At 43.2% G+C, this 14791-nt stretch overlaps 1 protein-coding gene across 1 annotated transcript in view; it reads left to right on the forward strand.

The window, feature by feature from the left end:
* Positions 1–13888, forward strand: part of LOC137894381 (receptor-type tyrosine-protein phosphatase zeta-like) — a 43263-nt gene extending 29375 nt beyond the window's left edge. The window contains 18 exon segments of the mRNA XM_068739859.1: positions 1609–1747; positions 4032–4135; positions 5548–5621; positions 5823–5843; positions 6211–6307; positions 6434–6516; positions 7759–7893; positions 8110–8244; positions 9351–9514; positions 9621–9756; positions 10008–10154; positions 10279–10372; positions 10452–10525; positions 10737–10868; positions 10962–11114; positions 11964–12106; positions 12213–12348; positions 13021–13888. Of these exon segments, the coding sequence (XP_068595960.1) occupies positions 1609–1747; positions 4032–4135; positions 5548–5621; positions 5823–5843; positions 6211–6307; positions 6434–6516; positions 7759–7893; positions 8110–8244; positions 9351–9514; positions 9621–9756; positions 10008–10154; positions 10279–10372; positions 10452–10525; positions 10737–10868; positions 10962–11114; positions 11964–12106; positions 12213–12348; positions 13021–13164 (2111 nt within the window). The 3' untranslated portion in view covers positions 13165–13888.
* The last annotated feature ends 903 nt before the right edge of the window (positions 13889–14791 follow it).

The following is a 14791-nucleotide window of genomic DNA, read 5'->3' on the forward strand; positions in this document are numbered from 1 at the left end:
GAGCGTTTTCAACAAGGGTCTAACGAGAACAGACACCGTATGTTTAGCCGTTTAAAGGAAATGAATGAAATGTGATTCTGTGTAAAAATTCAATTAGGAGGTAAATAAAGTTAAGCTGACCTCTCAAAAATGAATTATATAACCTAATGTTAGGGCAAAGTGAGGACACTAATATAGTGCTTTAAAATAGGGCCTTATTGTTCCCAGTTTTTGTCTATCTCAGAACAGAACATCTTCATCATCTCGTCCTTTTTTGTTATTTGATTAAAAAAAATCAGCAGCAATGAAAATTGTGCATCCATAGTTCCCATCTAACCCTAACAAATGACCCTCCTCTGTCCGGACCTTCACTCTTCTCTTACTCATCATCACCAGTGTGTGCAGACTGTTTTTGCGAGAGATCTGTTGGATGGATGAAAGCGTGAATGGCTTCTCCTCTGTGAGTGGCGACCATTTAATGGTCCACACTTGTGCTTTAAAGAGTCGGTTCGAGTTCTTAATTCATTCAGTGGCCGACATTCACAAGTTCAGTAAGTTTTCACCTGATTAGTTCTTGATATAGAAAACCAGCCGCAGGTTCAGAGGAGCAGCTGCCGTCACCTGAAGTCCCCATAGTAACCCTTTATTCACAGCGGGCGTTGACTTGATTCATGCTCGTCCACTCAAATGCCAACGTACCTGCACCTATACTTACCTCCAGTTAGGAATGCAGCTGTAATCAACGGTTCAGTGTCTTGTTGTACTTTGTCCGCTCCGACTATTGACATTGAATATCAGAATGGATTTCGCTCCCTTACCCTGAGCTGTAAAAGTCTTCCTTTCAACCACGCCAGTGTTTTCTCCCTGAGGAACAAAGGTCCGATTCAAGCGGCGCCATCGTCGGGTCAGGGCACGTCGTCGGAGTTACCATTATGCTGCCTGCTGCTATTTCCTCTCTCGACGCAGACTCATTTGATCCGTGTTTTTTTTAATTCTGCACCTTTGTGTGTCTGGAGTGGTTTTCCAGGCGGTGTTAATGTGAGGATCCGGGTGAATGTAAATGCCGCTGTATCACGCTCCAGATGTCGGGCTGTTCGTGTTACTCATTGAAGATTAGTTACTTAACTTTTAATTCCGCAAACGTATGAAGGAGGCAAAGCATCGAGGGTTGAATCTGACCTCATCAGGTCGTCCTCTTGTCTCTCATATCATTTGATGTTTTTTTTTGTTTGCTCATGATTGGACCAACGCAGGGTTCTGATTGACTTCAGACAATAGGCTTAAATGCTTGAACTTGAGACATTGAGGTTTTAATTAACATTTAGTCTCAGTGTATTGCAGAATGCTGTCATGCAAGTCTGACATGAAGGGCATATCTTTTATACCACATAGAATAAGTAACATCAATTACAAGTCTTAACTCGGGAGTTTTCTATTAGTAAATCCAAGATGGCTTCTAGGAACGACGTGACTCCAGCCAGGAGGCGGCTGCTGACCGGCTCTTGGAGAGAAAGACGTTTAGATGTTGGTTAATCTGGTGAATCTGATGAACGCGGTCGTACTAGTCTTCTTATTTCCTGGCCTTGCTGCAGCTTTAATGTCGTTCCTCTCCTGCTGTTCCTCCTTTAGATGCTTACAACAGCAGCCACGAGTCGAGAGTTGGTTCGGTCAGGGAGCGGGAGAGGAAGGCTGTGGTTCCTCTGGCAGTCATCTCCACCCTCACCGCCATTGGCCTGATGGTCCTGATCGGTATCTTCGTCTACTGGAGGTCAGTAGCAGCGCTGGATTTAAAGCTAGGAGATGAGGAAGCCTCATCTCGGACCTCTCGTATCCTGTCACCACTTTCCTATTGGCTTTCTAACCCTAACCGTAATAATGAAATTTAACTTTGCCTTCATTTTCACACTTCTTCCTCACAAACAGCGGTGTTCTTTTCTCCTTTTAAAACCCATAAGCCCCTTCTCTGTGTTGGACCCCATGTTCCCTTTGGCCTTCGGAGAACCTGAACTCCCGGTTTTACTCCAAATGAACAAATCAATCCTGTTGATCTTTTTTTTTTCTGTTCGTGTATGTGTGAAGAACAAAAGCCTCCATTTTCCCTTCCTCTTCCTCCTCTTCATCCCGCCTCATCCCCCGGTTCTTTCTTTTTCTTTTCTGACATATAATGGCGGATGAAGTGACGAATTTAGCCACAGCATTCATATTTGACTGGGAAGCTAAATCCCTGTCAAACACAAGTTTAATCTTCCTCTTACATTGTGTGTGTGTGTGTGTGTGTGTGTGTGTGTGTGTGTGTGTGTGTGCGTGCGTGCGTGCGTGCGCGTGTTGTGCTGCCGATGCAGCTCCTGATGCGTTGAATGGAAGCCATTCATGTCCTGCCGCCGCCGCTCGCTTTTGACAGCGGTGGTTTTGATTCCGTGACCTTGAGAGATGCTGTTTTTCGTTTTTCTTTTTTATTGAGATGTATTATTTTTGAGCAAACAAAAGTGTCTTTGAGAAAAGTAAAACTATTTTTTTTTTTATCTCTCAAGGGTTTAAACCGCAAACATTTTTTCACAATGCCCAAAGCAGAAAAACCAAATCCTCAACTGTCCACTCAGACAGCAGAAATCCAATCAAGGACATGTTGTCCAACGCAGAGTAAACATTTCCAGTCATGTATTTTTTTTTCTGCAATCTGCAATCCTGGAGGCTCCACACATTGTTCTTGTTTTGTGCTCATCTTGTCGTCGTATCTCCGAGATTGGGCAATGCTAATCTGGTAATAATCTGAGGAGCAGGAGACGTTGTACCGCTGCTGCGGCGCTCCAAGCATCCACGCGGCTGAGAGCATCCAGAGCCGGTGAGGGAATGGAAAAGGACATCCGCCTGATTATGTCCGACAGGCAGAATCGTGTCAGCGTCTTGTAGGCCGAGCAACAGGAGGCCAAACCGCACTAATCCCTGCTGACAACACTGTGCTCATTTGGACACTGCTGTGCTTTTGAGGTCAAGTAGTTTGAGTTCACAACAAGATTAAAGGCGCACGGCAAATTAGCACCCTGGGAAGTTGCCTTTTTTTTTAAGGTCTTATCAAAATGTTATCAATTCCAATATTTCGTGCCAGCATTTATATCACTCAGAGAGAAATCAGTAGAGCGATCGATGAAAGAAATAAAGTCAAGGCGCTGTGAGTAACTAAGATCAGCCCAGAGTTCAGTGCAGCGTTTTTCGAACTCGTGCTTGTTATTCCAAGGTCGACGTCCTCGCTGAGCTCCTCAATCCGACTTCAGCATAATCAGATTAAGTTGTTTCAGTCTCGGCGGATAAACGAGTGAACCGATGAGCGGCAGCAGGAGGAGCGCGTCTTCTGACCAATAATTGTAGCATGTCTCCTGGCATCCAGCGCCATCGCTCAGAACGTAAATGTTGCATTGGAGTTATTCTTTCAATATATTGACCAAGTAATGAGTTACTCTGGGGGTTAACCCGCTCTGGGAATGAGCCACACAGAAATAGCTTGTGAAGTAAATCATATTTCTAACCAGATCAAGCGTTTTGACCTCACTTGTGCTAGATGACATTGAAATCAAGCTTCTATCAAACGGAACAATCATTTGTCTGTCCTCAAAGCGTCTCTGAGCAGAACCCTGGTGCTGCTGCTTCTTCTTTTTGGCGGTGGTAATCCCTGATGGCTGTTTCTGGCTGAGACAACGCAGGTTCATCAGAGATTATCTCATCCGTTTAAAAACTTGTCAAGGGATTAGCAAAACATCTTTTTTGCTGTGTTTCTGGGGAGATTACAGCGTCTTCTCCTGAATCTGGGCCAGCGGAGAATCACATGAAAACAAAAGCATCTCCTGCCGTTCGGCTGCTTCGGCATCCGGCCGATGGCTCTATTGGTTTTCCACAAAATCGCCGACTAATATTCCCTCTGTTTATTTATTTACTTTTGTGTATTTTGACCAATCCAGAATATAGATCACTCAAATTAAATGTGTGCATCATTGCAATTTATTATAACGAATTTTTTAAATGAAAATAAAAGGTGATGTTTACTGTTTTATTTGTAGGGCTTGTTTTCAGACGGCTCACTTCTACATCAATGAAAGCTCATCACCCAGAGACGTCACTGCACCGCCCAGCGACGCATCAACATCTGGTAACTAGCACGCATGCACACACACACACACACACACATGCAGAGATTAGGAAAGACAAAGTACTTTTTAACTAGGGAGAGAATGTCAGGATGTCAGTCCATGCAAAATTAAAACATTAACATTTAATGCTCTACCGATGATTTAAACCACATGTGTCAAACTCAAGGCCCGGGGGGCAAATGTGGCCCTCCAAGTCATTTTTTGTGGCCTGTGACAACTGTGTGCAGACATTTGTTTTTGTAAAATGCTGCATCTGTCAAACATGTTCTGAACAGCCCACATTTGTTGGTTGTACTGCAGTTCTGCACCTCTCAACTGTGACGAAAGAGTTTTGAACAAAGTTAATGCCATAACTTGTGTTGTGTTTTCTTTATTTATTATTTAATATTATTTACTTGAATAAGTTTGATTATTGGTCGATGGAGTAGTGTGGTTTTCTTGATCAATTGAAAGGATTTATGTTATAATAACAGCAATAATCTGTCCATATATTTTTACAACTATACAATTGAATATGCAATGTTTGTAACTTAAGTAGTGAACTGATCAAACGGAAAAATTCAGCAACACGCTGCAGTCAGGAAATTAATAATCTGCTGGAGGTGACTATTGAAAGTTATTTGAACTTTTTTGTTTTTTCCAGCATGTGCTGAAATGTTGATCCCGGCTACATATGGCGCTCTGGATCAGCACTGGACAGCTCCGTAGGTAATCGGCTATATATTGAACTGTCCAGTGCTGATTCTGAAAGTGACGTCTTTTCCGCGGCATTGACTCGGGGAAATGTTCTTTATCTTGCCCGCTTCGGTTGGTTTTTTTGGTTTGCGCTTGTCCTTGACAAGACAAGGTGGTGTTTTTTTGGTTTTTCTTTGATTTTGTATCGATTATCTTTGTTCCTGCGTGAAAATGAGTTTGACACCCCTGATTTAAACAAAACTTCACACCGAAGAGAACGTTCAGTTTAATTACTGACAATATTACCACTTCATTTTAATAAAATTTACTTCAATTTTCACGTCAATCAAAGATGACCTTTAAACCTCTATGCACATTTACACACACACACACACACACACACACAATGTAAGTATTGTTTACTTACATGTAAGGAAACACACATCTTATTACCTATCAAGTCAGGTTGCTTTTTATTGAAGCAACTCTAAATCACAAATTGTCCACAAAATGTTACTTCCAAATTTGTGCAAAATGCATTTCAATGGGAACATTCAGTGGGGGGGGGTCTTCTGGAGTGATGCTCATGCCGGCAGGGATTCTTGACTGAGTCAGGAAGCAAGATTTCAAGATGTACTAACCCTAAATAGCACAAATCACTTACCGATCTAAGAATGACTCATTTTCGGCTGTTTTAACGCTTCTTCTTGTCCCGCTGGATGTTCAGTATTGTTTCCTGTTTATCTTCCAGCTTTCCCAGCGGAGGAGTTCCTCACACACGTGGCCGAGCTGCACAACAACCACGGCTTTCAGCGGGAGTTTGAGGTACAGAAGGGCTCTGAGTGAAACTAAAATAAAATGCTGCTGTCTGGAGCGTGTGTGTGTGTGTGTGTGTGTGTGTGTGATATTTTCAAACTGGGCTTTTCGGCATTGTCGTGTAATTTGTATTTTTTCGCACCTCTTTGTTTCACTGTGTTGTCACGGAAACATCCTTGCTGCCTGCTGCTTCCTCACCCTCATCATTAGATACTGAAGGAGAGTTATGAGGTAAGACGCTCTCCTGTTGTCTCATTGATCCGCTGCTGCTCTGTGTTTATTGTCTTGTCTTTTGTTGATGTGGAAATGTGGATGTTACAGGAAAATGTCTGTATTTTAAGACATGGAAGTCGCTCACAATGCAGTTTAGCCTCTGTCATTTAGACTTTACACTGAAATGACATGAAAATTTGTCACTCACAATATTAAGAATAATAACCGTCCCGTTTTACACATTGACTCATGCAAAGATGGACAACAATCAACCGAGACATTGAAATGCATTGACGCTGTAATGGAGGATGCAGGTTTCTGCCGCTCATCTTCCAGGGATCTAAGCTCGGCCTTGCTGCGTTTCTGTTTTGTGCTTTTCGTTCAGGAGGTTCAGTCCTGCACGGTGGACATGGAAATAACAACCGACTCCTCCAACCATCCGGATAACAAGACTAAAAACCGATACAGCAACATCCTGGCCTGTGAGCACGCCTCATTACAAAAGTTTTAGTTTTCAGCAATGGCCTTAAATCTAAGTCTAAATGAAATAATGTTGCCTTGTTGCCGTTATCATCATCTTTACACGTACACTTCTATTTCATCCTCAGATGACCACAGTCGCGTTAAACTCATGCCACGGGCGGACAAAGACGGGAAGACGGGGGATTACATCAACGCAAACTACGTGGATGTAAGAAACCTGCCGTCTCCGTTCAGTTTCCAGCTCTATATAGAGACCGAGGCCTTCATCCTCACCCCAGCCTCGTCTCCTCATTCCGAGTCAGTCTGTGACATTCTGCACAAACGTATTTTGTCTTTATTCTCAGAGCCACTTCTCTTTTCCCAGAACTAAAGTCAGCCTGTGCCGTTGTATAGTTTTAAGCCTATTCATCAGACTTGCTGTTGTCAACGGGGCGGGGGGGGGGGGCGGGGGCTGCACGGCTCTTCATTATCCGCCGCACAATCGAACTCTCATTTTCAGTGTCGAGTTGTTTTGTCAAAGGCAGAGAGGACGCACAAAACCCGTGCGGCTGTCATGGCCTCTCTGGAGAGGCGGCGTTACAGGCCACCAAGTCGCTGCAGCACGTGGAGGGTCTCTCGAGCTCTCACTTTTGTCTGAGTCTCGCAAAGCGCAAAGGAAGCTCTCTTCTCATGTGAAGGTTACCCAACTATTAAAGGGAGCGATTGAAAGACGCCCGCTGCTGAGAACGTGCGACACCTTCTTCGCTGCGTTGGCTCGGTGGACTTTTTCTTTTAACGCAACAAAAGTTCTTATATACATTCAGTTTCTCACCAAAACGGAATCGGGTCGGATCCTTGAGGTCCCGCGATGCGTGTTCCCTTCCTTATGCATCCTTTATAATGATAGAAATTCAAGCCTTTGAACGCCAGCGCTGTTTCCGTGCTTCGATGTGCACCTTTGAACGGGGCATTGTTGCGTTTTGCATAGCCACCTCTAGATTAGGAGAATAGCGTGACATGCGTAATCATCCAGCTCCAAATTGTGTTTCAAGTAACCTTGACCTTTATTTTATTCGCAGAGTCATTCTCAGATGTGAGAATCTTTCGGGCAGCGTTGAGGAAAATTTAGGATCCGGTGTTTTTGGAGTTGTGACCATTATTTTTATCGTCGTTCCCAGAGGATTCATCACATCCTCTTTGAAGATCGCTGGACAAATCCTGAGGGGCGTTTTATTGTGTGAACTGTTTTACGGCCTCTTGGTCCCTTTTGTTTTGTTCAGAATGAGGTTTAACACCTGAAATCATCTGCCTTAACATTTCTCAGCATCTTCAGGTCGATCAGTGCACAGGACACGTCGTCGTGTTTCAACCTGTCTGTTGTTTCACTTTCATTTCGCAGCAGCTTCAGAGAACGCTCAGTGTTTTGTGTGTTGCATATGAACGCTGATGCAGCCCTCGTGCATTTCCTCAGGGCTTCAGGAAGCCGCGGTCGTACATCGCCGCTCAGGGTCCCCTGAGGTCGAGCACAGACGATTTCTGGAGGATGGTTTGGGAGCAAAATGTCTGCGTTATCGTGATGATCACCAACCTGGTGGAGAAAGGACGAGTGAGTCGACAGATTCCGCTTCACAGTCTGAACGTAACGTGGTTTTTCTGCATCACAAATATCAATCAATCAAAAGTGAAATTAACTTTGAGATACCAAACCGTACAATAAAAATAAATTCTGTTTATAAAATGAAGCGATGAATTTAGCACAGAAATCTATCTTATATTTGTATATTTGAATTGCTGATATTTGACGCGGCAGCTTTCTCCTCAGAGGAAGTGTGATCAGTACTGGCCGGCCGAGCTGCAGCAGGAGTACGGCAGCTTCCTGGTGACGGCGAAGAGCAGCCGAGTCCTGGCCTGCTACACTCAGAGGACGCTCACCATCAGGAACACCCACACCAAAAAGGTCGGGAAAACAGCCAATCAGATCACAGTGACGGTAGCCGCTGCGTTGTCTTAAAGATCAGAAGTAAATATCGCATTCTGACCTTATGTATATTTATATTTGTCCATTATTTTCCCCGTGCAAGATGAGAGCACCACAGCAAATCGGTTTGACGTCGGTGTGATTTGTAAGATATTTGAAGGACGCTCTGTGATGTTTAAAGTCGCTCCGACAGGTCAAAAAAACATAATGAAGGCAGGAACGCTGTGACGTTTCTGGAGTCGACTAAATGCAACTTCTAAGACTCATTCAATGAAAGCTGAAATATTAGGCATTGTAAATGTAATTAGATGACATTTAATAATGTTTAATATGATGAATATGTTCAGTTTTCAAAAGGTCATTCAGAGCATCCCCATTTCAGCTCGGTAATATCAAAAAAGACGTGTCAAAAAAATTCAAAGATAAAGGTAGATCTTGGCTTAGCTTACGAGGTCAGTCGTGCTGCTGCTAACAGTGACCTCCAGATTTTAATGTGGTTTGCTTACATGAATGAATGAATGAATATATTTATTAGATAGAATGTTAGAGTACAAGTACAGTCACACAGTAGCATGTATTACAGTGCAAATAAAGTCAAACATCCTGCCTAAGAGGAGCATTTCAAAAAAGCCCTTGCGGTCTTGTTTCCGTTGAAAGTCCTTATGAGAAATCCATGAGAAATATCTGTTTCTGCAGTATTTTTGTGGTCTTTTATTTTGTAACTGGGAAAACGGCACGCCACAAAAGAAGAATTAAAGATTAAAAAGTGTCTCTAAGCAGCACAGCGGAACAAGAGGTCTGATGGACGACATCAAGGAAGCCAAAATGCAAAATGTTAAGCAGCACAAGATAATTGAACCTGAATCGGTTCTCCTGTGTGACTGCAACAGCAGCAACCCCGATCCGAAGGTGTTTGCCTTCTTCAGCACCGAAGGCGTAACCGAGGACAACAACGATGCTGACGGCTGTGACGCTGTCTCCAAAGACGAATTATAAAATAAAAGCAAGCAAAACGAATAGAAGGAAATGCATAAAGTACAAATGAATCTATTCTATTTTTATGCATTTGTGTCACATGACTGTAGGGATCCCAGAAGGGGCGGGGCAATGAGCGGACCGTGATGCAGTACCATTACACCCAGTGGCCCGATATGGGCGTCCCAGAGTTTGCTCTTCCGCTGCTCAGCTTCATCCGCAAGTCATCGAGAGCCATGCCGGATGGGGTGGGGCCTCTGGTGGTGCACTGCAGGTAGGATCCGTGGGCAAAGATGGATCCGTGGGCAAAGATGGTTCCTTTTACATTTGAGTCATCGTGTCAGAACATCCCGTTCTTCTCCCCTCTCGTTGCTGAGCAGCGCCGGCGTGGGTCGGACGGGCACCTACATCGTCCTGGACAGCATGCTGAAGCAGATGAGGGAAGAAAACAGCGTGAACATCACAGGCTTCCTCAAACACATCCGCACGCAGAGGAACTACCTGGTTCAGACAGAGGTCAGAGGTCAACGTTATGTCTGCCCACACGTCCATACGCGTCTTTCAACAAGCTGTTTGAACCCAGGTCAAAACATGGCAGAGTTAAAACTGGATTTCTTTTTGTCTGTGTGGGCTTAATAGAATTATATTCCTTTTTATATATTATAAAAATGTATATATATTATATACATTTGTTATATTTATTATAGGGGACAACTTAAGCAGAAGAGAGTCCTGGTATTCATCGATGTCCCCTCTTCTCTTTGCAGGAACAGTATGTTTTTATTCATGATGCCTTGGTGGAAGCCATTTTGTCTGGAGACACAGAGGTGGCAGCAGCTCACCTGCACAGGTACGTGAACGAGCTGCTGATCCCGAGACCAGTTGGGGGGACGCGCTTGGAAAAGCAATTCAAGGTGAGCGGCTTCTCCAACGCTTTCGCCTTGTCCAGATCCAAAAGACACAAACGGCAGCAAATGAAAAAGCTTCTTAGCGGTCTAAAATGAGACGTTGGGGAACTTAAATGTTTGTTCTCCGCAGCTGGTTCGTGACCCTGAAGGGAAAGAGTGCGACTGCTCTGCAGCGCTGCAGGACTGCAACCGCAGCAAGAACAGAAAGGGTTCTGCGATTCCTGGTGAGTCCAGCATGTTTCTCACCTCAGGGGCTGCAGCATCTGAAGATGTCCCTTTGACTGAAATGTGTCTCCTCCGCAGTTGAGAGGTCGCGAGTGCGCCTGACTACGACGGCGCAGGACGCATCAGACTACATTAATGCATCGTATATCACAGTAAGAGGGAATTGATGATGTCCAGGATGAAACCTTCCCCCAAATCGGAGCAGGAATCATCTCCACATCCATAGATTTGTCTTTTTTTCCCCCACATTGATGGGCTGCAGTTATGTCAATGGTTTTGACATTAAATATTGAGACGAATTATCCTGGTGAAGTTTTAGAAGAAAAGAAAGAAAAAAAAAACACTACGGTTCTGTTCCTGCAGGGGTATAGGCAGAGCAACGAGTTCATCATTACCCAGAATCCTTTGCCCGGCACCATAAAGGACTTCTGGAGGATGATATGGGACCACAACGCCCATATCATCGTGTCGCTACTGGGGACAACGTCCGACGAGGTGAAGAAGTAAATGTGTGTTTTCAGAGACATTTCAATGGCGGAAGATGGCGTCCCATTCATAGTGTTCCCTGCTGACTTCCCGTGTTGTTAGATGGAGGAGGAGCTGGGTGTAATTTGGCCTCGTAAAGGACAGCCAATCAGCTTCGAGATGTTCACTGTCGCTCAGAAAACTGTAGCGGACAACATCTGTATGGCCAACGAGGACATGCTGGTGGTCCAGGAATACCTGCTAGAGGCTACACAGGTAGGCGAATCCTGGAACGCGACAGCCTCACTTTCATTCAACAATCATTTAGAAGCAGGTGAAATGACTAAAAAATATTTCTAAAACCTTTTTGTGGAACTGGATGCCTCAAATAAATGTGTTCTACTGCTCCATAGTCCACATCGGTCTAAAACAGGGGTGTCAAACTCATTTTCTCCAAGGGCCACATTAGCATTATGTTTGCCCTCCAAAAGCCAAATGTAAACTGCAACACAGTAAAAAATGTAACTAAATGTAATGTAATTTAATGTACAATAAATGTAACTACTCCTTAACGTGCTGTTAGATAACTATTTATTTTTTTATTTTACTCTTTAGCCGCCACAGTAATTAGAATAAAATATCCAGTTTTGATCTCTAAAATATTCAGTTGTTAGAGATAAAGCCATATTGTAAATGAGAACAATCAGAAGTATGAACAAAAAGGTTGTGATGGGAATAAATGAACACATCTAATAATGTGGAAAAGTTCCATTCAAATTCAATCGTCACGCAGAAACAAAGATAATTGATACAAAATCAAAGAAAAACCAAAAAACCACCACCGTGTCTTGTCATGGACATGCACAAACCAAAAAAAACAACCGAAGTGGGCAAGATAAAGAATCATTGCCGCGGAAAAGACTGTCCAGTGCTGATCCTGAGCACCATATATTGCTGGCTACATATGGAGCTGTCCATTGCTGAAGTTCACCTTCAGGATCGGACAAACACAAAGTGTTTCCATTACAAGCTGTGAATGTGTTCAACTAAATTCTTTTGGATTTTCGTGGTTCATTGGGATATTTTAGTTCTGATGTTTGGTCTCTTTCCTTCTTGTCTCATGAGGATGACTACATTCTGGAGGTGAAGCACTACCGAGCCCCCCGCTGGCCAAACCCAGACAGTCCCATCAGCAAAACCTTTGAGTTGCTCAACTTGGTGAAAGCGGGGAGTTTCACCAAGGATGGGCCGACTGTGGTCCACGATGAGTAAGTCCTTCACGGACTGGTCAACATTTTCCATTAGAATCATTTCATTTTGCGAATTTTCTGGTGAGATTTTTAAAAAATTTGTTTTTTTGTTTTTCCCTTTAAGCCTGGGTGGAGTGACAGCTGGAACATTCTGCGCTCTAACGTCTCTAACAGACCAGCTTGAGGCCGAAGGTTCAGTTGATGTCTTCCAAGTGGCCAAGCTGACGAACCTGATGAGACCAGGAATCTTCAGCGATATCGTAAGACTGAGCTCCAGCTCACAATACGCTGATGATAATGTGCTATTTGTGTCACTATATTATAATTATCATTTCATTTAGTTCTAAAGTTAAAGTTGTTGTGTTTTAGGATCATCAATGAATAAATTAATCGGACAGTATTAATCGAGTTTAACTCTGAGCTCGGATCGACACCATTAAAAAACAACAACTTTTGTTTCTTTGACATTGAAAAGGAGGGCTTTTGAAAACAATTGCATTTACAACATTGCAACATAAACAGTCAAACCTCCAATGAACACAAAGAGCGTTCCTGGCGTGACGTTTGGGTCGGCCAACTATGAACATCTTTGGAACACGATGCAAGAATCATGTTTTGGATGCTGATAAATCATTCATTCATTCATTCATTCTTTCATCTTCTTCCGCCTTTCCGCTTTGCGGGTCACGGGAGTTGCCTATCCCAGCTTGCTATGGGCGAGAGGCGGGGGCGCTCCCCGAATGTGTTGATGATGGCAGCATAAATATTGGTATTCTTATCAATGAAGTACTGCATACTTACTAGTAGCAGTAGTCCTTGTTAAAGAATAAGAATGAATTTTGAATCCGACTCATTTGAAGGTTGTGAGTGACCAGATTAACACTGAGGAATCCTGAATGCGTACCAGCTGGTAACTGATTGTTGATTTACAGGAACAGTACCAGTTCCTGTACAAAGCCATGCTGAGTCTCATTGGGACACAAGAGGATGAAAAGTCCCTTCAGTCCTCCGACAACAACGGCACCATCGTGGTGGGAACCGCCAGCGGCGCCGAGAGCCTTGAATCCCTGGTGTAACCACCCAAAAGTCCCGTCGCAGTCAAACAACTAAAGGACTTTTTACAGATGAGCAACAAGCATGTCGTCCTTCCTCTGCCAACGCCAACAGAACTTTGCCAGATGTCAGACTAATGCGACACCTATTAAATTCAAATCCGGGGCATTGTAGTTTGCAGCTGGAGTCCCTGCGGTTCTGTCATTTGTGCCTTTTTGTATTTTTCAACCTGTTTGTTTAACAACTTGTAGATTAACTATCCAACATTTTAACGCTGTACTGCCTCATTTCCCAGACGTTTGTAGTTATTGGCTCCGAGTCAGGAAACGGCTGCATCTTTTTACGAGATATTTTGTAGGCTTGTCTTTTATAGCGGACACGCACCGAACTTCTTTCTGTAAATAGCATCACAACGGTAGCAGCTACATGTCAAATAAAATAAAAGCCAGGAATAATAATAAAAAATAATAATAATCTAATGTAAATAATATTATAGTAATCAACTCAATGGACCAAATTTCTATTTATACTTGTAGTTTTTTTTTATATATATATATATATTACCATGTCTAGTGCATTTAAATGTTATGTTTTAATTGTTTGCTTAGTTGGGAAGATTAATGCTTTTATATTCCGGATTTCGTAACACACTAAATGTGATACATGGAGTACTGACATGTTGGTTTTCTAGTTGAACATGAGACATTGCTGGATTATTAGCTAGGGGATTAAATAAATGAAAGAATACCAAAGACAGAGCCTGCTGAACTCCTGTGTACACGTTAGATTTGCATTTTCGGCCTGTGGTCTTCGTGTCTATCCAGAGTGAAGTACAACAGCAGAAGGAAGGCCGACTCCTCGATGGCCAGCCTCCAAAAGGGGAAGGAGCCTGAAGGTCAGAGGTCATGACAAGAGACCGCTAGCATGCAGGTCAGCGCTGGGGCGGGGGGGTAAAAATAAAGACGTAGTCTGATGAAAACAGTCCTGTCCGACCTGTAGATTATATTTTTCCCTTTGTGGAGTCATGCTTTAATCCCTGCGCTGAATTTGTTATTCCAATTGATTTCCCATGTGTTAATCCAGGATAAGACTCTGCAAGAAACGCGCCTTTTCAGGACAGAAAATAGGTCAAGTGTCCCAGACGTCATCTTGACCAGCTGCCGTATCTATATCTTCATTTGCATTTTTGACTTTTTATAATTACATGACCAATTATACCCTGCTTGGCCTGGTTTGCATGGCTGCTTCCATATTAAGTGGGAGCAAACAGGCTGATTGTCTTTTTGTGTGTGTGTGTGTGTGTGAAGCTGGGCTTGAGACCGAGAAGACATTAGAACGGAATATGGAATGTGTGTTTTAAAAGACGCTTGTAACGGTGAATCAATATATTTGGCCTTGGCTCTTTAACTCCCAAAACAGATTTCAGAACATTACAACAAGTAGAACCGTGTGTAAAGGCAGTAGAACTGGATTAATGTGTTCTTGGTATTATTTAGGACTGTTTTTAGAGTGTGTTGATGTTTAAATCGGTTACAGTTCGACACTAGTATCAAGGCCAGCTGACCGTGTGAGTTATTCAGAACTGATAATACACCAAGAGGACTGATAATAAATAATTAAGGGAAGGATTTTTTTTTACTCGATTTCAAT

This window comes from Brachionichthys hirsutus, chromosome 5 (assembly GCF_040956055.1).
Source record: "Brachionichthys hirsutus isolate HB-005 chromosome 5, CSIRO-AGI_Bhir_v1, whole genome shotgun sequence".
Lineage (NCBI taxonomy): Eukaryota > Metazoa > Chordata > Actinopteri > Lophiiformes > Brachionichthyidae > Brachionichthys > Brachionichthys hirsutus.